This window comes from Pelodiscus sinensis, chromosome 4, assembly GCF_049634645.1.
Source record: "Pelodiscus sinensis isolate JC-2024 chromosome 4, ASM4963464v1, whole genome shotgun sequence".
NCBI lineage: Eukaryota > Metazoa > Chordata > Testudines > Trionychidae > Pelodiscus > Pelodiscus sinensis.
Genome location: NC_134714.1, coordinates 101939827 through 101963635, shown reverse-complemented (window position 1 = coordinate 101963635; position 23809 = coordinate 101939827). Strand labels below are relative to the sequence as shown.

General features: G+C 43.1%; 1 protein-coding gene across 6 annotated transcripts in view; it reads left to right on the top strand.

The window, feature by feature from the left end:
- TEAD1 (TEA domain transcription factor 1) overlaps window positions 1-23809 on the top strand; it is a 299909-nt gene that overhangs the window by 189589 nt on the left and 86511 nt on the right. For 4 of the 6 annotated variants that reach the window (XM_006117420.4, XM_075927868.1, XM_006117422.4 and 1 more), the window contains exon 4: window positions 21047-21111. In XM_006117420.4, coding sequence (XP_006117482.2) covers window positions 21047-21111 — 65 coding nt within the window. Of the gene's footprint in view, window positions 1-6709; window positions 6779-21046; window positions 21112-23809 lie in introns of those variants that run through there. The other 2 variants (XM_075927870.1, XM_075927869.1) reach the window with 2 other exon arrangements.

The following is a 23809-nucleotide window of genomic DNA, read 5'->3' as shown; positions in this document are numbered from 1 at the left end:
TGGAATGACGTCAACTATTCCAAAATAATGCTGCTGTGTAGACGTACTGTTGTGAATCACTTTTGAATATTCATAAATAGTGCAAATACTCCTGCCATCTGAAGAAGTGGCTTGTGCCCACAAAAGCTCATGATACCATCAACATGTTTTGTTAGTCTTTAAGGTGCTACTAGACTATTTGTTGTTTTTTAATTTTTTCCTGTTACACACTAACTCGGCTACCCCTTTGAAGATTTGGATAATTCCCAATATCTTTCATACATTGGTCAAATGTTTCTAAACTTGGCTCCTATGATGTCAGAACCTGTCATCACATGTAAATAGAATTCAAAACACTTGACATAATGAATGTTTAAATATCTCTTTGCACCTGTTGTGAAAACAGGTCTTTACTACACCAAATAATGTATAGGATAAACAGCTTTTGCAAACAACTGTGAGCAGCAGCTAGAACTCACAGAACTCAGAATCTGAGAAGCTGAAAATGCAGACAACACATACTGTCATCAATCTTATGTAAATTAATCCCCCACCCAAAGCAATAAGATAGGCATAACAGTCCTCAGCTAAGGCATCTGATTTATCTTGTTTAGAGAACCATTGAAATTGTTCAGAATTCAAATAAGTAAACAAGGGAAGCGCCCACTTCTTTTATAATCTCATTATAGTAAATGCTGGATTGAAAAAACATGTCACTGGGTTTTGGTTTTTTTTTTCATTTGTAATATCAGCCTTGGAAGAAATCTAGCTCCATGATGCCATAGCTTTGTTCTTTATTAATGGTATTATAATACACAGCAGAATGTGTCACTGATTCAACCATGGATCACCTTTGGGGATGTACAAGGACACATTTACTGTGCAATGATAGTATTTTTTAAACACGAATTGACTTTTTCAGAGACTGCTCACTGGCTGCTAAAGCTTTGTATGCATCATCCATGCGCCATTACTTTTGAAACTATTGTGCTCCTATTTAACATACAACTCTTGGGGGAAGGATAGATTTCTCACAACCACCTTCGCTCAAGCCTTCTGTAGGAGTGGCTTCACCAAGTCTTGACTTCACCCTAGTGCCATGGTGTCCAACACGTGAGCCACTAGCCACATGTAGCTATTTGGCCGGATTACTGTGGCTAGTTGGCTTGAACAATGTGACTGCTTGGCCGGTTGAGTGTGGCTAGTTTACTATGGCTGCTTCAGAACTGGTTGGACACCACAGTCCTAGTGAGTGTGTTTTCTGTGAATACCTTATGCATTTTCATTGTTATGTATTCTTAGTCATATATATTTTCTCTGTTGATGTTAATTCTTGAAGTTACAGTGAAAAGCAAGCCTTTCATTATGCTGTTTTGCACTGTGAGCTTTTGCTGTTTATCTAGTTGAAAGAAACACATATGTCTTTTAGGGATGTAAGCAACTAGTCAGCTAGTTGACTACCCGATAAACTAATGCTCATTGGGTAGTCAAGTAGGAACTTGACTAGTTGCTTCTCCACCTACCCCCCTTTTGCTGCCTCTATCGGGGGAGCACAAGCTGGTGCAGGAGGGAGCCAGCTTAAAAGCCTTCTCTCCCCCCATGCACTATATCTGCAGAGGGCAGGGGAGGCAGAGGGCAACGGGGAAACAGCATGGGCGCAGATTGAAACAATCCCAGTGGAACCAGTCCCACTGCTGCTCCTCTCGACTACTCGATTAGTCGATAAGGGAGGCACTCGCTATCCCACTGCGCCTCTCCCTCTGAAATGTACAGGTGCTGCCCACAGCTCTTGCACATTTCAAAGGAAGAGGCACAGAGGGGAACCTGTGCCAATGGGGACTGCCTTGCTCCCCACCGGCGCAGGTTCCTGCTGCCCCTCTCCCTTTGAAATATACAAGAGCTGTGGGCAGCTCCCGTACATTTCAGAGGGAGAGGCGCTGTGGGATAGCGAGTGCCTCCCTTATCGACTAATTGAGTAGTCAATGGAAATTCTATTGAAATCATAGAATCATAGAATACTAGGACTGGAAGGGACCTCCAGAGGTCATCGAGTCCAGTCCCCTGCCCTCGTGGTAGAACCAAATACTGTCTAGACCATCCCTGATGGACATTTCTCTAACCTGCTCTTAACTATCTCCAGAGATGGGGATTCCACAACCTCCCTGGGCAATTAATTACACAGTTTGACTACCCTGACAGTTAGGAACTTTTTCCTAATGTCCAAATTTAAAAATTTAAAATCTCTAATATGTTTTGAACATCTCACCTTAGCTACTGAGTCGTAATTACAGATTTGGAAGTCAACAAAGCACTATGTGCAAACTTTACAGTAACCAAGGGAGTGTTTCTTAAATGAATATATTTGCTTTATAGTCTACTGACTTTCCTGTATATTTAATACTTTCTTGCATATGCAGGTTATATTTGTGCGAATATTAAAGAGCAAATTTCAAAAACCTACATATACAATTAAGATGTAATCTTAAAACATTTTGTCCCCATGAATTTAAATATTTCATTTGAAGCTAAGATTGTTGATTTTTAACTGTTAATATAACATTTATATCATCATTCTGAAGGACTGCCCATAAAAGGAATATCAGCACCTAAAATGTAACCTCAGCAAATTAATATTACTTAAATCAACTGTAATTCCTCTAAAAATGGGATCTTCTCTTTATGCGAAGGACAACCGGAATTGAAAGCACCTACTGAGAAATTCTATTTTGGTAATTTTTATCTATTACAATGCAAATAGTAGTTTTAATCCCCATAACTCATCTATCATGCATGACAGGTCCGCCAACCTATTGTCTGTGGATCTGAAAGATTTCTCTTCAAATCAGACTTTTTACTAGTAGCTTTGGGCAAAAGTCTTCCTGTATTTGAAAGTGTTTGTGCCATGCAATATCAGCACCATGGCAGAAAATAATTTTGCATGCAGTATGGTAACATGAATATCACTTAAACTGATTACAACTAGGTTACTAAGATATCCTATCACAGTAGCAAAAGCAATAATAGCTTCTTTCTTTAATATGTCAGATTTTGGAAATGTAACTGTTAAACATATTTTAGCAGCTTCAGATAGATGCAAAGGGCAGGATTGTGGATTTCTTTCTCTTTCCTTGTATATTCTAAAACATATAAATTGTAATTTGTTTTAAATGCATTTTTATTGCTGTAATAAAACATACTTTATAATATGTAGCAAACTATATAATTACAAGGTGGCAAATGAAATTCAATATAGATTAGTTGTAGTGTTTGAATTTTAATTAAACCAGGTGAATAGTAAATTATAAATGCTTCTTTTGCTGGGACGAGTGACACTAACAAAATATTAATCTAATGAATTGACATTTAAACGAGCTCAAACATCCCTGTGCCATTCTTTACTGTCTTTAAAGGACATCCAGAATAAATATTTCAAACAAAAGAATAAAATTTGAAACCCACATGAAATAAACATTGTGCTTGAATGGAATATTCCATTATTTGAAAACATGTCAAGCAGAATCCAATGCATCTCATTTGTGTCACTGAAGACTTTTTTGAACCAGATGTGTCTGTGGTTATTCTTTCTTTTTTTAAGTCTTTAAACTAAAGCTGGGATAAATAGCAAACTGTTGAGTACAAGATCTAATATAAAAAGGATAATTATTCCATGTTCCTGTTAGGACATTTCCCCTTTGCTATGTAAATTATTTTGTGTTACTGCTTAAGTCTGAGATTACTTTACTGGTTTTTCACTTTTTATTTAAATAACCAAAACCAAAAAGACTCTTCTTTGGGAGCCTAACTGTATTATAACTTCAATAAATTATACTAGTCCATTAACATCAATGAGAATTATTTTTATTATTCTATTTCCTGGGCCATGTCCTTTCCGTGTTTTGCAGGAGTACCTATTTTTACATGATACTTTACTGGATGGTCATTTGTGTATACTAAAACTTGAAAGACTACTGTAATCTTATTTTTTTTTAAACATAAAAGCTAACCAGATAAAACAGCAATCACCTTACATACTCCATGATCATAGTTCTGTCACAACTCCTTCCTGTGTCTGTGCTTCTACCTCCTGTTCCTGTGTAAATTTAAGGTCACACTCTGCACTTCCTTATCAGGTCACTCTGGAGCTGGCCTGTAGGTTCATGGAGAGGAATAAGGGAATGTAAGACAATCTATTGCTTTCCTATGTTGGCAGCCTACACAGGTCCCAACACAGGGGAAAAAGCAGCTATTGGTGCACTATCCCCGCATCTGCACTAAAGAGGACATGGGTAGGGGCTTGGTCAGAATGTTGATTTCAGCCCTGCAATGATGAGAGTGCAACTGAGCCAGGACAGAGAAAGAAATATTCTCTGCCAGGTATGGTGCGATCCAGACTACTTTCCTCATGGAAGCAGGTTCCCTTCTGTTCCTAGAGCAGTATAGCTATGCACTTCCCAGTTCACATTCTGAAGTGCTAAGCTAACCCATACCATGTGAGTCCATTAATTTGCAGAATGGTTTTTCAGAATCTGGCCCTTGTATCTTAAACTTTCCGGATAGGGACTCTATCTTTGTTTTCTGAAGCACTGTTTGTATTTGTGGTCATCTAAATAACCAAACAAAAGCAGGGAAATTTAAATGATTGTGTTTATCGGGTAATTTGGAAATTTCAATGATCTTCCATTTAAAAGTGAAAGAATCAATGTGGACTTTACAAGAGGAACTTAGTAAATATTTTTGTATAGTTAATCTATATGAAATGTGATTTATGGCTTTGAGTGAAAAATTGTTACAACATAGTAATACTTGGAACATTAATGGCTTTATATTTCTGTAATTGTTATAAATCAATTTGAAAAACATCTCTGTTTGATTGGCTGTAAATATTGTCAGCTCAGAGGTTAAATTCTGTTGTTGGAATCACTTAGGGAAATTCATCTGAAATGCAAATATGACAGAAAAAGCAAAACAATATGGTAGAGGAATATTTGCTGACTGAAGAGCATAGGCTCAACACCAATATTTTTCCAGTTATGCTAAACCTCTTGTAACTGCTAAATTGGATTTGTAGTTGAATGAAGTATCAGCTGCTCTTGGACAAGCCCATAAAGGCAGGACGGCTGGCCTTTTGTAGGAAGAGCTTAAAGGACGATTGATATGTTTTAGCACTTTTGGGATTATTGTGATTAAGAGGAAACCATTCTGAATGATAGAGAAAAGGGTGTAAAATACACAGACCACAGCTGGTAAGCAGCATGTGTTTGCTATGAGGGGAGGTCTTGACTAGGTGATCCTGCTGGTTCTGGAGTTGACTGACAGATAAGAAAACGTGATATTATGGAGGAGGGTATTTCTTTAAGAAACAGTGCTTTAGTAAATATAAAAGTAAAAACAAACAGTAATTAGAATCTGCAAAATGTTGTGCAATATTTTATCAGTATCATCAAAGGAAAGTGTGAGCTGACTGCATAGAAATATATTACTGCAACATTCCAAATAAACTGTTAAAAATTCAGAGGAAGGACGTCACTTCCATTGTATGAGAACCCCACTCAGGACTTTCAAGGTTGGGTTCTGTGTTTTTACATTTTTTGTATTTTATCTGAGTCTGAAATAAAACCTATTTGTAATGTAGTAGAAAAAACTATGCTAAATATAAGGAAATGTTAAGTTAGCTGAATTTTTAAACCATAAGTATCTGATGAGTCTGAGATATTCATGTTTATATGATTTATGCAATACAGAAATCTTACATTTATTTTTAATAAACACCTGCCCTCAAAATGTGTAGGCTTTTTCATCTTATCACTCTCTCCTCCGCTTGGAAATTTAGCTCACTCAATTGATTGCTTTTTTAAAACTACAGTCTGAATGCTCGCAAATGTACATTCAAAGCGTTGGATCTCTGACTCTTTTTAGTGGGGCTGTACCTCTTTCAAAATTTGAGTTTAGCATACCACACAGGAAAGAACACAAGCTTGCCAACTCCTGCTGAGCGTTTTTTCAAGCCTGTGAAAAGAATGAATTATTCAGCAGTAAGCATGCTTACAGCTGGCCATTTGGGAGCTTTGATGTGCGAATCAGGCGGTTGCATGAATGCCCTTATTGTCATGTTATGTGTACACAGTGTGTGAATTATTGAAAATAGTGAGGCCTGAGCCTCATCTGGTAGAGATTACAGTGTAGGCATGCTGGGTGAAGGTCTGTAATTGAAAATCCCCAGATGCTGTTTATTTGGCCTATGTCACATGACCTTCTGCAGTAAGCTTGTCTGAACAAAATGTGGCCTGCATAGGAAGCAGAGCCCAACCCCCACCCTAAGCCTTTTTAAAACTCAGCATGTAGATGACTTAAACACCTGCCCTTAATATTTTTAAAAGCTTAAAATAGATTTGCCCGTAATGTTTAAATAGAGGATGTCTTATTTACATGTTAAAACTCTTTGGCCAGTTATTGACTTTTAGAGCTCTTTTATCTACAAGACACTTACTTTTGTTAGTTAATTTAACTTTATTGTGTCTTTAGAAAACACCGTGTCAACTTTTGAGCAAATGCTCTAAGAGCTTCATTTTATGCTTGCGAAATAGAGTGGAAAAGTTCAGGGCTTGATCCTAAAAAGGGCTGTTTACTCCTGTGAGGTGCTGAGCACCCTCAACTCCCAGTGACATCAACGAGGTGTCAAGTTCTGGTAGAGCAAAACAGCAAATAGAGCCCAATCCACCTCCCTCTGGAGTCAGTGGAAAAACTCCCCTTAACTTCAGTGGTATCAGGAGCATGCTCTGCTGCACAGCAAAACAAAGAGGCCAGTTCTGCTTCCTTTATTTGCATGATTTATCCAAGAGAAGTCTGTGAGATCTAGCATAAGGTGCTCAGAATTTGTCACTCCTTCCTCAGTCAAGGAACGTTCCCATTGACAACAAGATTTGGTTTAAGGCTGTGTGTTCAGCACTTCTGAAAATCAGGCTTCCTAGCAGGCCTGTCAAAAATTCAGGTATCCAAAAATCACTAGAAATTATTGAAAATTTTAGCCATGGTGAGAAAACCATTTTGGGTATGAAATCTTGGTAAATAAATGTTTGTTATGAGATCTTTAACACACCGCAGTACCTAAGCGTGTATCTGAAATTCAGTGTGCTTTTTGGGGAAATTAACAATTTATACTCACATATAAAGAGGAATCTCAAGTTTGCTTATTTTTTCATGCTAGTTACTTGTATTTTGCTACTAATATAAGAACTTTTTTTAAATTCCCTACTCATTTTCAAGTTATTAAATAATTTAATTTTCTGTACTTAATGTATTATTTATTATTAGCACACACATTTTGAAGGCAGCTATTATCATAGGCTTTGGGTGCAGTGGGTTAATTTGTGTCATTAACTTTTCAAATAAAGGGAAAGCAAAACATTCACTCTGCCCAGCAGCTATAAAGTTCTTCCCTGTGTTGCTTCAGTTCAGCATTGGGGTAACTTGACTGATTTCAGCCTAACACTGAAGTGGGACGAAACCTGGCCTGCCAGTTTATGGAATCCACTGCTGGTACAAATTGTCATAGCTTTGTAGTAATGTATCCCAGCTGAGGAACTGCACTGGAGTGTCCATAGTTTCAGTCTGTGGGTGTGGCTATGCGAATTTTAGCTGAATTGTGAAGTGTGAATTATGGGAAAATACTCTTCACAACTACATTATTTGAAGATTTAAAATATTTTTAAAACTGACCATCGATCTATTAATGTAGTATCTTTGCATGTATATATATGTGTGCATGTAAATATATCCTGCATACGAATATTTGCTGGTGCCACAATTATTACGTGTTTCGTTTGCACGGTGAAGCATGTCTCTAGTAGAAGGATTTGAAAATTCTGTTTTCCCGTGGAAAACAGGAATTCTTTCCAAGGTGAGTGCTGTCAACTTCCACTTAATTTAACCTTTAATTTAAATAAAAAAGTAACACTCATAGCTGTGAAGGAAATCTTTCAAAATTGATCCAGTCATAACTAATACACTAATGATAGAAATGTAGCCGTGTTAGTCTGGGGTAGCTGAAGCAAAATGCAGGACAATGTAGCACTTTAAAGACTAACAAGATGGTTTATTAGATGATGAGCTTTCGTGGGCCAGACCCACTTCCTCAGATCAAATAGTGGAAGAAAATATAGTCACAACCATATATACCAAAGGATACAATTTTTTAATATATATAAAACCAATTTATAGTACCTCTTGGTAGTCCAGCATATCCAATAATCGAGCACCACCTAGGTCCCAAAGGTTCCGGATTATTGGAAGTCTACTGTATATTTTTTTTAAATGAGCTTATTTTACAGGTGTGTGTATGTGTGTATAAGAGAGATTCTTATGAGCTTTCATTTTTTTAAAATAAGTCCACATCAAATGTTCTTTTTTAAAAATGAATCTTAATTCCACATGGTGTTGGTCCTTTCTGAGGTCAAGACGCTTTTCCTCTAGTTCTTCATGTCCCTTGGAATAGGTTCAATAAGATTCCTTTGCTCTGGAGGTATGCTGTATCTCACTGGGTACCTTCCCAAGACTGACGGATACCTGAACCACAAAATTCCATGGAGAGACTGAGGACTTAGACATGATAAATCAACCTCTGTGTGTTCTTCTCTTGACTCTGGTATTCCACCGGGACAAGAAGAGTAGCTGGTGTCGATGGGAGAGCAGCCTGTGCTGACCTTATGTGGAACACACCACAGGAAGTACATCGATTTCAGCTATACTATTCACATAGCTGAAGTTGTATAGTTTAGATCAAATTGGGCGTGGGAGTGTAGTGTAGAGTAGGTCTGACTCTCATAACATAAGACAAGAAGGAATAGAGCATTTCTCGTTCATGAGTGTGAGGTTTTTTTTCCATTTGGCAATCTCTATATATTTTATTTTTCACTGCTAGAGGAAGAGTGGAGAAAATATTACCACAAATGTACTCTTCTTGGAGAAGTACATACATATCTGTCATTCATGCTAAAATTCGACACTCTACGTGGGGTGCTCAACAAAGACTCTGGCTATCTTACCCATTGCAAAGATAGCTTCCCCAATTATCACCTCTAATACCATTAGCTCACAGACATTTACCTCCCCCCCTACTCCCCGCATCCGCCTTCTGTTCTGAAATTTGATTTGTCCTTTTCTTATGTGTTCATTTTTTTTAATTGTATCCGTTGGTATATATGGTTGTGACTATTTTCTTCCACTATTTGATCTGAGGAAGTGGGTCTGGCCCACGAAAGCTCATCATCTAATAAACCATCTTGTTAGTCTTTAAAGTGCTACATAGTCCTGTATTTTGTTATATCTGATCAGAGAGACTTTACAGCTCTTAGGATTTCTAATGTATGGTGTGTAGGTGGTTCGTTGAGACCCACTTTTTTTTCAGCCTCTTAATACTTTATAAAGACATGATGTGTTTTTGGAGTGTCCTTAAAATTCTCTCCTTTTTCATATTAATCAAGAGAGAAGGGTCAGTTTCTGACCCAAGCTGATTTTTGAAAAAAATACCAGGGATGTTGATTGACAGTTAACAGAAGACCCTAAGCTTTTATTTGGAGAATTCTAGTTCCTTTCACATGTCAGGCAATGTTTATTTTACTGCTGGAGTCTGGTAGGGTTGCCAGATACCTTCATAAAAAATCCCAAAAAGGCAGGGAAAAATTGGTTGAGGGGAAAAAAAAGGGGGGGGAGACCAAACTTGTTAAGCAAAAAAAAAAAATAAAAAGTTGCTGCGCCTTTAAATTACCACACTCCTCGCTCCCCCCCACCCTCGCAGACACTGATGGCCATCTTTTTGAGGAAAAAAAGGCCGCTGCTCCTTTAAATTACCTTGCTCTCTCTTGCAGATGCCGCCAGCGGAAGGCCAAAATACCGAACTGTCTGGGCAAAAACCAGACAGTTGGCAACCCTAAGTCTAGGAAAGGTGGTAAGGCTTCTCAGATAACAATGGCCGCACTGGTATTGATATGTTGTTAGTCTCAGAGGGGTAGCCATGTTAGTTTGTAACTGAAAATTTTAAAAAAAACAACAAATGGTCCTGTAGCACCTTAGGCTATGTCTAGACTGCAAGCCTCTTTCGAAAGAGGCTCTTTCGAAAGATACTTTCGAAAGAGCCTCTTTCGAAAGAGAGCGTCTAGACTGCACGTTGAACTTTCGAAAAAGCGGCTTGCTTTTTCGAAAGAAAGCATCCAGTGAGTCTGGATGCTCTCTTTCGAAGAAGCCCTATTTACATTGAAGAACGCCTTCTTTCGAAAGAGGAACTTTCGAAAGAAGGCGTTCTTCCTCGTGAAATGAGGTTTACCGCCATCGAAAGAAAAGCCGCGTTCTTTCGATTTAATTTCGAAAGAACGCGGCTTGAGTCTGGACGCAGGGGAAGTTTTTTCAGAAAAAGGCTACTTTTCCCGAAAAAACCCCTGAGTCTGAACACAACCTTAGAGATTAACAAAATATGTAGATGGTAGCATGAGCTTTTGTCGGCACAACCCACTTCTTCAGATGAATGTTATTGAGACTTCTAAGGGATAAGTATCTTTTGTGGTTAAGCTTGGGGCTTATTTCTCCACTGACGGAAAACCATGGGCATTAGAAGATTTGTAAGGTCTTGGTCATCCTATATGTTTTGTCTCTTAGGCCTTTTGTCCCTGAAAGTGTTGCTGCATTAAGTAATGACACTCTTGCAAGAATCAAGCGTTCCTAATATGTGAAAGAACAACCAAACTGGGAAGCAGCACTCTAGTCACCAAAGTCATGTGATGGGCTAGCTAGCTTGAATTTTAAATACCACCTTACTCAAGCTATTGGTTGTGCTTATGGGAGGCAGATTAGGGACAGTGAGTATTAGCCTGGCAAAATTTGGTGGGTTTTTTTTTAGGAGATTCAGCTTCTGACAAATTTCATGTAAAAAAAAAAGTTTCTATCTCTCATGGATGGAATAAAAGCTTGAAAACATGATCTCCAAAGGCTAAAAACAACTTAGGCTTAAAAATCATGACAATTAAAGAAAAATCGTATTTTGTAATACTTGGGTTTGGCAATATTAGACCAGAGAAGTATTCTGTATAGATTATAACAGTGTTTTGAATGAAGTAATAGAAATGGCTAAAATTCCTTTTAGGTGCTTTAGCAATTCAAATAATATTGAGGGGTTGTGACTCTTATTGCAATGGATGTATAATTTGTGAGTGTTGAGCAGCATTATTGTTCATGCTTATTGATTAGTGAAATTTTCCTCAGGGCAGGTGGCAGCTAGGGCTGAAACAGCATTCTTGTTCAATAGCTATAAAGCCATCTTTCTGCTCCCTTTACTCTGACTCTGACCATCGATAAAAGTGTGGTTTGTGGTGCTAGTTTCGGATGAGTAAAAGGCTTGAGGAGAATTTAGACTAGTTGAATATATTTAGTTCTTGAACTAGTATGTGTCAGGTAAAATTTTTGACTCCGTTTTCATTTTAGACTTCATTTTCAAAGTGATGCCTAATCTTAGTATAAAAACTCACTCTAGGTAAGTAATTTTCCAGAGTATCAGCAAAGGACCATATTTTAAACATACTTACACATAGTAGTACAAATACATCTTCTGAAGTTATTGAACAGCTCCGTCCTCAAGTGTGACTTAGACCAACTGCTATGATCTCATGAGGACTACAGGTTGAACCTCTCTAGTCCAACACCCTTGGGACCTGACTGATGCCGAATCAGAGCATTTGCCAAACCACGGGAGGTCAATAATGTCTAGCAGCATTAACAACACTTCCATTGCTTACTGGGCTCTTAGAAGACATTTAGGTTATGTCTAAACTACATCCCTCTTTCGAGAGAGGAATGTAAATTAGACATATCGAAGTTGCAAATGAAGCCGGGATTTGAATTTCCCATGCTTCATTTGCATAATTGCGTAACGGTGTTTTTTCAAAAAACGCTGTTTCGAAAGTGAAACCATGGTCTAGACGCGGTTCTTTTGAAAAGAAAAGTCTTTTTTGAGAGATGAAGTTTACAGGAACTTTCGAAAAAGGCTTTTCTTTTGAAAGAACCATGTCTATAACGTGGTTTCACTTTCGAAATTTAGTTTTTTGAAAAAACACTGTTACGCGATTATGCAAATGAAGCATGAGAAATTCAAATCCGGGCTTCATTTGTAATTTCAATATGTCTAATTTACATCCCTCTTTTGAAAGAGGGATATAGTCTAGACATAGCCTTAGGGGGAAATTGGAGCTAAATAACAGCACAGAACAGAAAGCCAGGACTGGTGGCTGTAAACAAACTTTATGGGTATGTCTAGACTACAAGCCTCTTTCGAAAGAGATTGTCTAGACAGCCCCAAGTCTTTCAAAAAATCGAGCCACTTTTTTGAATGAGAGCATCCAAGCAATCTGGATGCTCTCTTTCGAAAAAGCCCTGTTTGCAGTCAAGAATGCCTTTTTTTGAAAGAGCTCTTTCGAAAAAAGGCGTTCTTCCTCATAAAAGTAGATTTACCGCTGTTGGAAAAACCACCACGTTATTTTGATTTAATTTCGAAAGAATGCGATGGCAGTCTAGATGCAGGTGAAATTTTTTTTGAAAAAAGAATACTTTTTTAGAAAAAAACCCTCTGTAGTGTAGACATACCCTATGGCAGGCAAAGAACCAAAATATTTGTGCATATAGCGCAAAGAGCCGGGGAAAAAACATTGTTGAGGAAAAAAAGAAGCCCCAGCCACATTTGGGGTCGAGCAAAAAAAAGAAAAAGAAACTGCCCCTTCTTTTTGGCCACATCAGGCTCCCGTCGGCCAGCACCATCTTGCTCCACTGCACCGGATGGCTCTCCAGCACCCAGTGAGCTCAGGGAACTGGGGACCATTTCTAGGGGCGCAGGGGGAGTTTCGCAAGCCAAGGGGGAGGCTTCGCAAGCCGCACTTTAAGGGGCATGGCTCACGAGCCGCAAGTTGGCCACGGCTGCCCTATGGGACCACAGGAGAGTTGTCCAAACCCATTGTAAGTGGACATTCAGTTAACTACATTCATGCTGGACCACAGATTTTGCCAAACCAGAGAGTGTTGGTCTGGAGATGTTCCATTTGCACTTTATTGGCAGAGGACTGACGGGAGCACTCCACACCAAGCCTGTCATGAATGCAGAATGAGGGTCCATGAGCTGTCAACCTAGTGATGCTGCATTTACGCTGAGGATTTCCTCTAGCCATAGGAATCACCAGCTGCCCTTTTAGGGCAACTTTTTCTGCCTTGTTGCATTGATGAACTGGGCCTGATATTTTATTCATGTGTTTACTGAAAAATGTATATGTTGTTCCCATTGCCTCCACAACAGGGCACCTCCCCTTTCCTCAGAAAGGTGCACTTAAATCAATTAAAATTTCCTCACAGCTTGCCACACTGAGGATCCCATCAGCTCAGTTAAGTGCTAGCTAAATAGATAAACCATACACTCCTTGAAGCCTATCAAGTCCAGAGCCTTTGCACTGTTCATGTTCCCTAATGAATTCATTTTGAAGCAATTTTTCACTCACTGTATTACCTTAATATATATTAAAAGGACAGTGTTGTTGTGTAAGGGTACATAACCATTGTGGGAAGGTTGCTTGAAGCTCCTGCCCCACTGCAGTTGCAGTACAGTGTATTGAAACCATCATTTTATTTGTGTTTTTCCTGGTCTTTCCCATTAGTCAGGCCTCAGTCTCTTGACGATTCTCCTACTTTCTTTTTCTGGGTGATGTTTTCCCTCTTTTTCCATTAGTGCTCTTTTCTCCATGAACTGGTGCTCCAGAGCAAAACTAGACCATAGTGTCCCATTTTCCTTCCATGGATGACAGTCATGGAACAACGTGAGATTAGCTCTCTTGTGGGGAGTAACTGGGATTGTGTCTAAGGATGTGGCTACGGAAACTAAATATCATCCTGTCTGTTGGAAGAAGGGGTGCTGGGCTGCTGACAGTAGGCTGCAATCAGCTCCAGGCTCTGATGGCTATTATACAGTGTTTAAATAAAAGGTATGTAGCTGTTAAAAACAAGTAGTCCGGAGCTTCTGCACAGGGAGATCAACATAGAGGAGATGTTGGGGGCTCTGAATGACAGAACAGGGCTCTTACTGTTTTCTTAACTTGCTCATTAATGTGTAAAATGTAAAATATAAAATGTATGGAGACTGGGGCTATGCCTACGCTGCACTCTAAACTCAAAATAAGAGTACTTATTTTGAGTTTATTTCAAAATTTGGTGCTGTCTAGACAACACCAAATTTTGAAATAAAATGCTATTTCGAGACATCCCTTAACTCTCGTGGAATGAGGGTTACTGGGATGCCAAAAACATTTCAAAATAATTGGTGGCTTGTGAAAACGTGGGGAAGCTATTTCGAGATACCTCTGGTATCCCAAAATAACTTTGATGTGTAGACATACCCTTGTAGATTGACAAGGACTGTCTATTTGGTTGGATCATGTAAGCGCTGCAACTCTTGATTTTGTAGCAATTTGATAGTGTACGTGGATAATATTTAAAATATCCCCCCATATATTTTAATTTAATAATTTTTTAATTTGTTTTGGCTAACACCAAGGAATATTTGATAATTACTCAGATATATAATTTAAGAATGACATAGAAGAAACACTCTTTTTTTCATCCCATGAATAGGGTGACCATATTTCCCTAAACCCAATACAGGACAGCAATGGGGCGAGAGGGGGTTGCTTCCAGCACTTAGGGCTTCAGCCTCACAGTGGGGTGGGGGGAGAGGAAATGCGATGGGGCTGGGGCTAAGCTTCACGGCAGAGACCTCCCAGGAACTGAGCTTCAGTTCCACAGCAAGGGACTCCTGGGAATGGGGCTTTGGGGCAGCCCGAGAACAGAGCTGATTTGCTGCGGGGGGGGGGGGGGGGGGGGCGGAGGAGGAAGGATGGGGTGCATCCCAAGAACAGGGTTGAGCCCCATGACAGGTGGGTGCTGTTGCAAGGGGATGTGGATTGCAACTGCTTTAAACACTAAGGAGAGGGGATCACCACATAGGAGTGTAAAGGGTTTTTTTATTCAGTTAAAACTCACTCAGGGTATGTCTACACTACAAAGTTAGTTCGAACTAACGGACGTTAGTTCGAACTAACTTTAATAGGTGCTACACTAGCGCTCCGCTAGTTCGAATTTGAATCGAACTAGCGGAGCGCTTAGTTCGAACTAGGTAAACCTCATTTTACGAGGACTAACGCCTAGTTCGAACTAGCTAGTTCGAACTAAGGGCTGTGTAGCCCTTTAGTTCGAACTAGTGGGAGGCTAGCCCTCCCCAGGTTTCCCTGGTGGCCACTCTGGCCAACACCAGGGAAACTCTATGCCCCCCTCCCGGCCCCGGACCCCTTAAAGGGGCACGGGCTGGCTACGGTGCCCGTGCCAGGTGCAAGCCTGCCAGCACCCAGCTAGCAGACCCTGCACCTGGCACGGCACAGAGCCACCCACCCGATGCCCCCCAGCCCACCCCCTCTTGCCGGGACCAGGCTGGCGGCTCCCGGGAGCTTGCCCTGGACCGCAAGAGGCGGGCACCTTCCTGGGCTAGTGCGGACATCGTGGACCTCGTCCACGATCTCCGCACTAGGCACAGGAAAGTGGCCGTCTAGGGCAGGAGAGCTGCCAGCCTGGCCACCCAGGACCAGGTGTGCATGAAAATCAAGGGGGTCCACTGAGACCCCCGACACTGAGCCCTGAGCTTACAATGGCCGTACTGGGTCAGACCAAAGGTCCATCTAGCCCAGTAGCCTGTCTGCCAACAGCGGCCAACCCTAGGGACCCTGGAGGGGATGGACCGAAGACAATGACCAAGCCATTTGTCTCGTGCCATCCCTCTCCAGCCTTCCACAAACTTTGGGCAGGGACACCACTCCTACCCTCAGCTAATAGGACTCCATGGACCCAACCTCCATGACTTGATCTCACTTCCCTTTAAACTCTGTTCTAGTTGTAGCCTTCACAGCCTCCTGCAGCAAGGAGTTCCACAGGTTAACTATTTGCTTTGTCAACAACAACTTTCTCTTACTAGTTTCAAGCCTGCTACCCAGTCCTTTCCTTTGGTGTCCTCTAGTCCTTCTTTATGGGAACTCAGGAAGAACTTTTCTGAATGCACCCTCTCCACCCAACCCCTGCTTTTAGAGACCTCTATCCTGTCCCCCCTCCGTCTCCTCTTTTCTAAGCTGAACAGTCCCAGTCTCTGTAGCCTTTCTTCATCTGGGACCTGTTCCCAACCCCTGATCATGTTAGTTGCCCTCCCCTCCCCCAGCCTTTCTCTTCCCCTCTCCCACCTCCTTTTCCCAGTCTCCCCCAGTTTTTTTCAATAAAGACAGAGTCAATGTTGGAAGAAACGTTATCTTTATTTTGTACATCAATAAGAAGGGGGGCTAGGGAAGGGTAAGTGGAAGGAGGTGAGGGAGGAATGGGGTACGAGCCCCCGATGGGGAGGACTGGGCTGGCTCTGCGGGCTTCTGGGGGTGGAAGCTCTCCTGCAGCCCCCCAATTACTCCCTCTCCCTAGATGGCAGCCTGCGGCAAGTGCAGCCGGGCTGATGGCCGAGTGGTGTGATGTGCCCAGTGTGGGCACTCAGGGCACTCCAAGCCAGAACTTCTTTGCAAGCGGGGCACCCCTTAGAACTGTGTGTCCGGGGTGGGGGTCGGGACCCTTTAAGCGCAGCCCTCGGCTAGCCTGAGACAGCATCTCCATGCTCTAAGTCCTCCTTTTATGCCCTGCCGGCACTGCTTCCGGCCATCCTTAAGCCCTGTTCAGAGTCCACTCAATGTGGACTTACTAGTTCGAACTAGCAAAACGCTAGTTCGAACTAGTTTTTAGTTCTAGATGCGTTAGTTCGAACTAGCTTAGTTCGAATTAACTAATTCGAACTAAGTTAGTTCGAACTAGCGCTGTAGTGTAGACGTACCCTCATACACTCAACCACACTTACGGTATGTCTACACTACAATGTTAGTTCGAACTAACATTCATAGCCGCTACACTAGCGCTCCGCTAGTTCGAATTTGAATCGAACTAGCGGAGCGCTTAGTTCGAACTAGGAAAACCTCATTTTACGAGGATTAAGCCTAGTTCGAACTTACTAGTTCGAATTAAGGGCTGTGTAGCCCCTTAATTCGAACTAGTGGGAGGCTAGCCCTCCCCAGGTTTCCCTGGTGGCCACTCTGGCCAACACCAGGGAAACTCTATGCCCCCCTCCCGGCCCCGGACCCCTTAAAGGGGCACGGGCTGGCTATGGTGCCCGTGCCAGGTGCAAGCCTGCCAGCACCCAGCCAGCAGACCCTGCACCTGGCACGGCACAAAGCCACCCACCCGATGTCCCCCAGCCCACCCCCTCTTCCCGGGACCAGGCTGGAGGCTCCCGGGAGCTTGCCCGGGACCGCAAGAGGCGGGCACCTTCCTGGGCTAGTGCGGACATCGTGGACCTTGTCCACGATCTCCGCACTAGGCACAGGAAAGTGGCCGTCTAGGGCAGGAGAGCTGCCAGCCTGGCCACCCAGGAGCAGGTGTGCATGAAAACCAAGGGGATCCACTGAGACCCCCGACCCTGAGCCCTGAGCTTACAATGGCCGTCCTGGGTCAGACCAAAGGTCCATCTAGCCCAGTAGCCTGTCTGCTGACAGCGGACAACCCTAGGGACCCTGGAGGGGATGGACCGAAGACAGTGACCAAGCCATTTGTCTCGTGCCATCCCTCTCCAGACTTCCACAAACTTTGGGCAGGGACACCACTCCTACCGCCTGGCTAAGACTACTCCATGGACCCAACCTCCATGACTTGATCTCACTTCCCTTTAAACTCTGTTCTAGTTGTAGCCTTCACAGCCTCCTGCAGCAAGGAGTTCCACAGATTAACTATTTGCTTTGTGAAGAACAACTTTCTCTTACTAGTTTGAAGCCTGCTACCCATTCCTTTCCTTTGGTGTCCTCTAGTCCTTCTTTATGGGAACTCGTGAAGAACTTTTCGGAATGCACCCTCTCCACCCAACCCCTGCTTTTAGAGACCTCTATCCTGTCCCCACTCCATCTCCTCTTTTCTAAGCTGAACAGTCCCAGTCTCTGTAGCCTCTCTTCATCTGGGACCTGTTCCCAACCCCTGATCATGTTACTTGCCCTCCCCTCTCCCAGCCTTTCTCTTCCCCTCTCCCACCTCCTTTTCCCAGTCTCCCCCAGTTTTGTTCAATAAAGACAGAGTCAATGTTGGAAGAAACGTTATCTTTATTTTGTACATCAATAAGAAGGGGGGCTAGGGAAGGGTAAGTGGAAAGAGGTGAGGGAGGAATGGGGTACGAGCCCCCGATGGGGAGGACTGGGCTGGCTCTGCGGGCTTCTGGGGGTGGAAGCTCTCCTGCAGCCCCCCGATTGCTCCCTCTCCCCAGATCGCAGCCTGCGGCAAGTGCAGCCGGGCTGATGGCCGAGTGGTGTGATGTGCCCAGTGTGGGTACTCCGGGCAATCCAAGCCAGGACTGCTTTGCAAGCGGGGCACCCCTGAGAACTGTCTGTCCGGGGTGGGGGTCGGGACCCTTTAAGCGCAGCCCTCGGCTAGCCTGAGACAGCATCTCCACTCTCTAAGTCCTCCTCTGATGCCCTGCCGGCACTGCTTCCGGCCATCCTTAAGCCCTGTTAAGGGTCCACTCAATGTGTACTTGCTAGTTCGAATTAGCAAAATGCTAATTCGAACTAGTTTTTAGTTCTAGACGCGTTAGTTCGAATTAGCTTAGTTCGAATTAACTAATTTGAACTAAGTTAGTTCGAATTCGCGCTGTAGTGTAGACGTACCCTTACAGTCCCAGGCTGGATGATAAGGCGAGAAGAAGGCAGTTCATGTTGTTTGATCTTCCCAAGTTGACTCCTAAGCTGGTCTGCTGGCCAAGTGATCCCAGCAGAGGGCGTTCTGGGAGGCTCCACTTGATGGTCAACCAACCGTGTCTCTGTCCTTCTCTCCTTTAAGGATCAGCCACATGCAGCCTCTGAGTCTGTGGGCCTCTTGGGGCCGTGGGCACTCCCTGCTGGGGGCCGTGTGTATTGTTGTTTACTCCTGCTGTTTACCTCAGACATTCTTCTGCACTCACTCAGGGAAGGGGTAGGGGGTTAACAGACAACACTCCAACAGTTTAGGGAACCAAATAACATAATTAACAGGTGAGAAAGAGAACAACAACCATTTTAACTCTCCCCTTGCTCCTCTTTTGCCTCCAACAGGTGCTGCCCAGGAACAAGGGTTGATCCGAGTGGCAGGGAAAGGGCTTCAGCCCCACAGCGGGTGGGGGCCGTGTGGGAACGGGACTTCAGCACCGGGGTGACAAAAGGCTTCAGCCCTACTGGGAAGGCCTCCTGGGAATGGGCTGCAGCCAGCGATGGGGGTGTTCGACAAAGGGGTTCCAGTGCCGGGGGGGAGGGGCGTGCTGGCGGTCGGGGCTAAAGGCTGGCAGACTTCCGCCCTTCTTTAGGGTGCACAAGGAGGAAAGACACTCCTATTTGGTTTCTCCTTTGGCACCCTGCCTGACTCTACACATCACATGCTTTACCATCAGCCACAAACAGGAAGTTGCTGTGACTGCGCTGACCGGGGAACTCAACGATCAGAAGGGGGTGTGCAAATATGGGACATTTTGGTCCTTTTAAAAAAAAATCAGGACACCTGGAAGTCAACTTAAATATAGAGCAATCCTGGTAAAAACAGGACGGATGCTCACCCCACCCAAGAACATAAGAACAGGACTAATGCTCAATGAAGATACGATGTACCTTTCTGACATAGTGCAGTGTAGAATTGCTGTCAGGGGTCCATTTTCAATTTTCCCAATGATGACTTTTTGCCTCAGATTGGACAGCTAACTGCTCACTTTGTTGATTTTTGTGTATGCAGATTTACAAGGCTCGCCAAGTGGCGGTGAGCCCCACTCGCTAGCCGCGCGGTTTCGCACAGTTCTGCGCTCTGCACATGCGCAGATTGTTCTGTGCATGCACAGATCATTCTGTGCATGCACAGATCACTTTGCGCTGGCTCTTCCAGGTTGTAATCTACTCACCACGGGCGAGTAGATTACATTATTTGTCAAGCCCTGCAGATTTAGGCTAATGTATCAAATATGCCAAATTTGGTTTTTGAAGTTTGGCCTTTAAGGCCCTGTAATTTAATCACTAACTTTGCATCACCACCATAATTCTTTATTCCAGATAGCTCTAAAATGTCCAGACCCAAACTGAAGGGGAGCAGAGGGAGTGCAGATCCACTTTTCACATTCATAAATTGCATATTCATCTGTCTACACACAGGCAGACTACAAAAGGGATGGAGAGTATTTCATTGCTGGAGGTGACATTGTCCAAAAAAGATGTAAAATTAAAATGGAAGGTGCCAGGGGATGAAAAAAGGCCTACTTAAATAAATGTGTTATGTGTAGGACTTTCCAGAGGAGTTGAGCAAAAGGAACAGTTTGCCCTGGGTTCGTTGTTTGAGAGGATCCCCAAGTCCATGGAATTTGTTAAGGTCACAATGTTCACACCTGAATTCCAAAATTAGGAGGCCTAAAGGAGAGGTCAGATTTTCAGCTTGGAAGCTGTTAGTGGCATTAACTCCTTTTGAAAATATCTGCTCCTTTAGATGTCCAATCTTAGAGACTTACATTTGAAAATATTGGCTTTTGCGAATGTCTAAAGCCACAGAGCGGAATTTGAGAAATCCAGTGCAAGTGACAATCCTTTTCTAAAACAGTGGGAATTGGGGATTATAGCCACATTAAGGTGGAGCACAGCCACTGGGACATCTCTCTCCAACTTTTCATTGTCTACTTGAGGTTTCCATTAATGTGTCTGCAATAATCAAGTAGAATTATATTTTACTTATATAGATGTGCTTTTTCTCTGTAATGAACTGGATTAGAGAAGGAAAAGAAAATGATAAAAATATCGACAAATGCCATTTCTATTAATGAAAATCAGATTATATAAAAATAAGAATATTCTCATATTTGTAGACCTTTTATTTTTAAGTCCTGGAGTTTGATAGCTGTTTGGTCCTCACTGTAAACTCTTTTTCATTTCAGGTAGGAATGAATTAATAGCCAGATACATCAAACTTAGAACGGGGAAGACACGGACCAGGAAACAGGTAAAACACCCAGTTGAAAAGTGTGCATGTCAGCAAATGACAAAAAAATGGCATTTTTTGGCTGCAGTGGCTGTCGGCAATTCAGCTCTAATAAGATGATGCATTGATTTCACTGTCATTAAGTATGTACTTTTAAAAAATCCATTGTTTGTTTGGTTCATTATTTCAGTGACCCTTTATTGGGGACATTCCATATTAATCTTTATATATGTCGCTATTGCCTCATAGTGAAAAGGGCATTTCATAGGACAAACTATTAACATAAGCCATATTACTTCTTGCATCGCGTGCATATAAAGAAAATACAGAATTTAACAATTGTTTTCATATAGTGAGTAATGGAACAATTAGATGTCTGGCCACATCACCTAAACAAGAAAGTTACTTGCTTAGAACATGAAAAATAAATAAGTAATGAGCATTCAAAGTACTGGTTGTACTCATGCTCCCTCTTCATGGCCAGTGGTCACAACAGGCTGAAACAGAGTTATTTCCATAAGAGTGATGGGTACTGTTGTGTAACTGTAGTAAGATTTTAGTCATAAGTAAGTCAACCTAAACTTCTGTCTTTAATCTTTTTCAGAAGCTTATCCCATATCAGTTATCATATCCCACTAGATCCTTTAATTGTTATTAGGGATGTGAGGGTATGTCTACACTACCCCGCTAGTTCGAACTAGCGGGGGTAATGTAGTCATCCGCACATGCAAATGAAGCCCGGGATTTGAATTTCCCGGGCTTCATTTGCATGAAGCTGGCCGGCACCATTTTTAAATGCTGGCTAGTTCGGACTCCGTGTCACACGGCTACACGCGGCACGGACTAGCTAGTTCGGATTAGACTTCTAATCCGAACTAGCTGTACGCCTCATGGAACGAGGTGTACAGCTAGTTCGGATTAGGAAGCCTAATCTGAACTAGCTAGTCCGTGCCGTGTGTCGCCATGCGGCACGGAGTCCGAACTAGCCAGCATTTAAAAATGGCGCCGGCTGGCTTCATGCAAATGAAGCCCGGGAAATTCAAATCCCAGGCTTCATTTGCAAGTGCGGATGACTACATTACCCCCGCTAGTTCGAACTAGCGGGGTAGTGTAGACATAACCTAAGAGAGTAGTCAGTTAATTGACTACTTGCATTCTCCCCTTCCCCCCCCCCCCCCCCGCCGCTGCCTCTGTATCAGAGGCAGCAGGAGGAGGGGGCAGAGGAGGCTGCTGCTGCAAAGCAGCTCCTGTCTGCAGGGGTCCCAGTGGAGAGTTGGGATACCCACGGACAGGGGCTCTGCTGGCTGGGCAGAAAGTCCTGCTCAGTCCTGGCTTGCACTGGGATCAAACCCCGCTGCAGCTCTGCAATTTAAAAGACAATAGGAACCGAGCATCCTGGCTCTTACTATGTTTTAAATTGCAGAGCCACAGAAGGGTTTGGTCCCCAACCCTGTGCGAGCAGGGACTAAGCAGGGCTGCCTGCCTGCCCAGCTCCTACTAAATTTAGGAGCCAGTCAGGCAGGCAGCCCAGCTCAATCCCTGCTCACACCAGGTTGGGAACAAAACCCCGCTGTAGCTCTGCAATTTAAAACACAGTAGGAGCCAGGGGCAGGCTGCCTGATTCCTACTGCCTTTTAAATTACAGAGCCTCAGTGGGGTTTGTTTCCAGTACAAGCCAGGATTGAGTAGGGCTGCCTTCCCCTATTGAGTAATCAAAAGTCGATAGAATTTTTATCAACTACTTGATTACTAAAATAATCTATTTAACATCCCGAATTGTTATCTCCACAGTGTTTAGCTGTCTCACAAATGCACACATAATCATCGTGTAGTTTGAGTTGAAGTTACTAAATGGGTATGGAAAAAGTTAGCATATTTCAGCATCCCTTTCCTTGAGCGCCACCTTCCAGATCTCCTTATCAATGTGTGTTATGGGGAGCAGGAAGAAGAGGGAGAAACTTTTTTGCAGGCATGCAATGCATCTTGTATACTGTGATGAAAAAGAATGCTGACTCAGCATAAGCAAAGCTGGCCTGCTGCCAATGCTTGTATTTAAGGCATGTTGAATTGGGTGACATTTTCCCTCCAGTAATGTTCTTTGTCAGTTAGGAAGCAATGTAAACTACAAGGGAAGAAAAAAGGCCATGAGGAAAGAGAGAAACTGCAATTCACAGAGAATGAACAAACTACACATTGACAAAGAATCCATCGTAAAGGAAGCTCCAAGTTCTTTTTTATTATAGCTGGGCAACCCCCATGATGGGGATGTGAGCGACTAGTCGCGTCCCCCTGCTTGCTGCCTCTATCAGGGAGAGGCAGCAAGGGGGCAGGGAGCAGGAGCCGGTTCTGGGGGGAGCTGGCTTAAAAGCAGTACCATCTCCACAAGAGGCAGGGGAGGCAGGGGCACAGCGGGGAACTGGTGCTTGTGCTGTTTCCAGTGCTGTGCCTCTGCCTCCCCTGCCTCTGTGGCAGCAAGGGGGGAGGAACAGGAGCCGGTGTTAGGGGGAGCTGATTTAAAAGCTGATTCCACACCAGCACAGTCTCTGGGGTGCTACCAGAGGCAGCAGGGGCAGGAGGATAGGGGAAGCTGCTGTGAAGCTGCAGGGGTCCCAGCAGGGAGTCTTGTCCACCATGAACAGAGGCTGCTCTGGCACCAGCTCTGTTTGTGGCAGCCAGGGCTGGCCACAGACACAGACAGAGGTTGCTGTCGGAGCAGCCC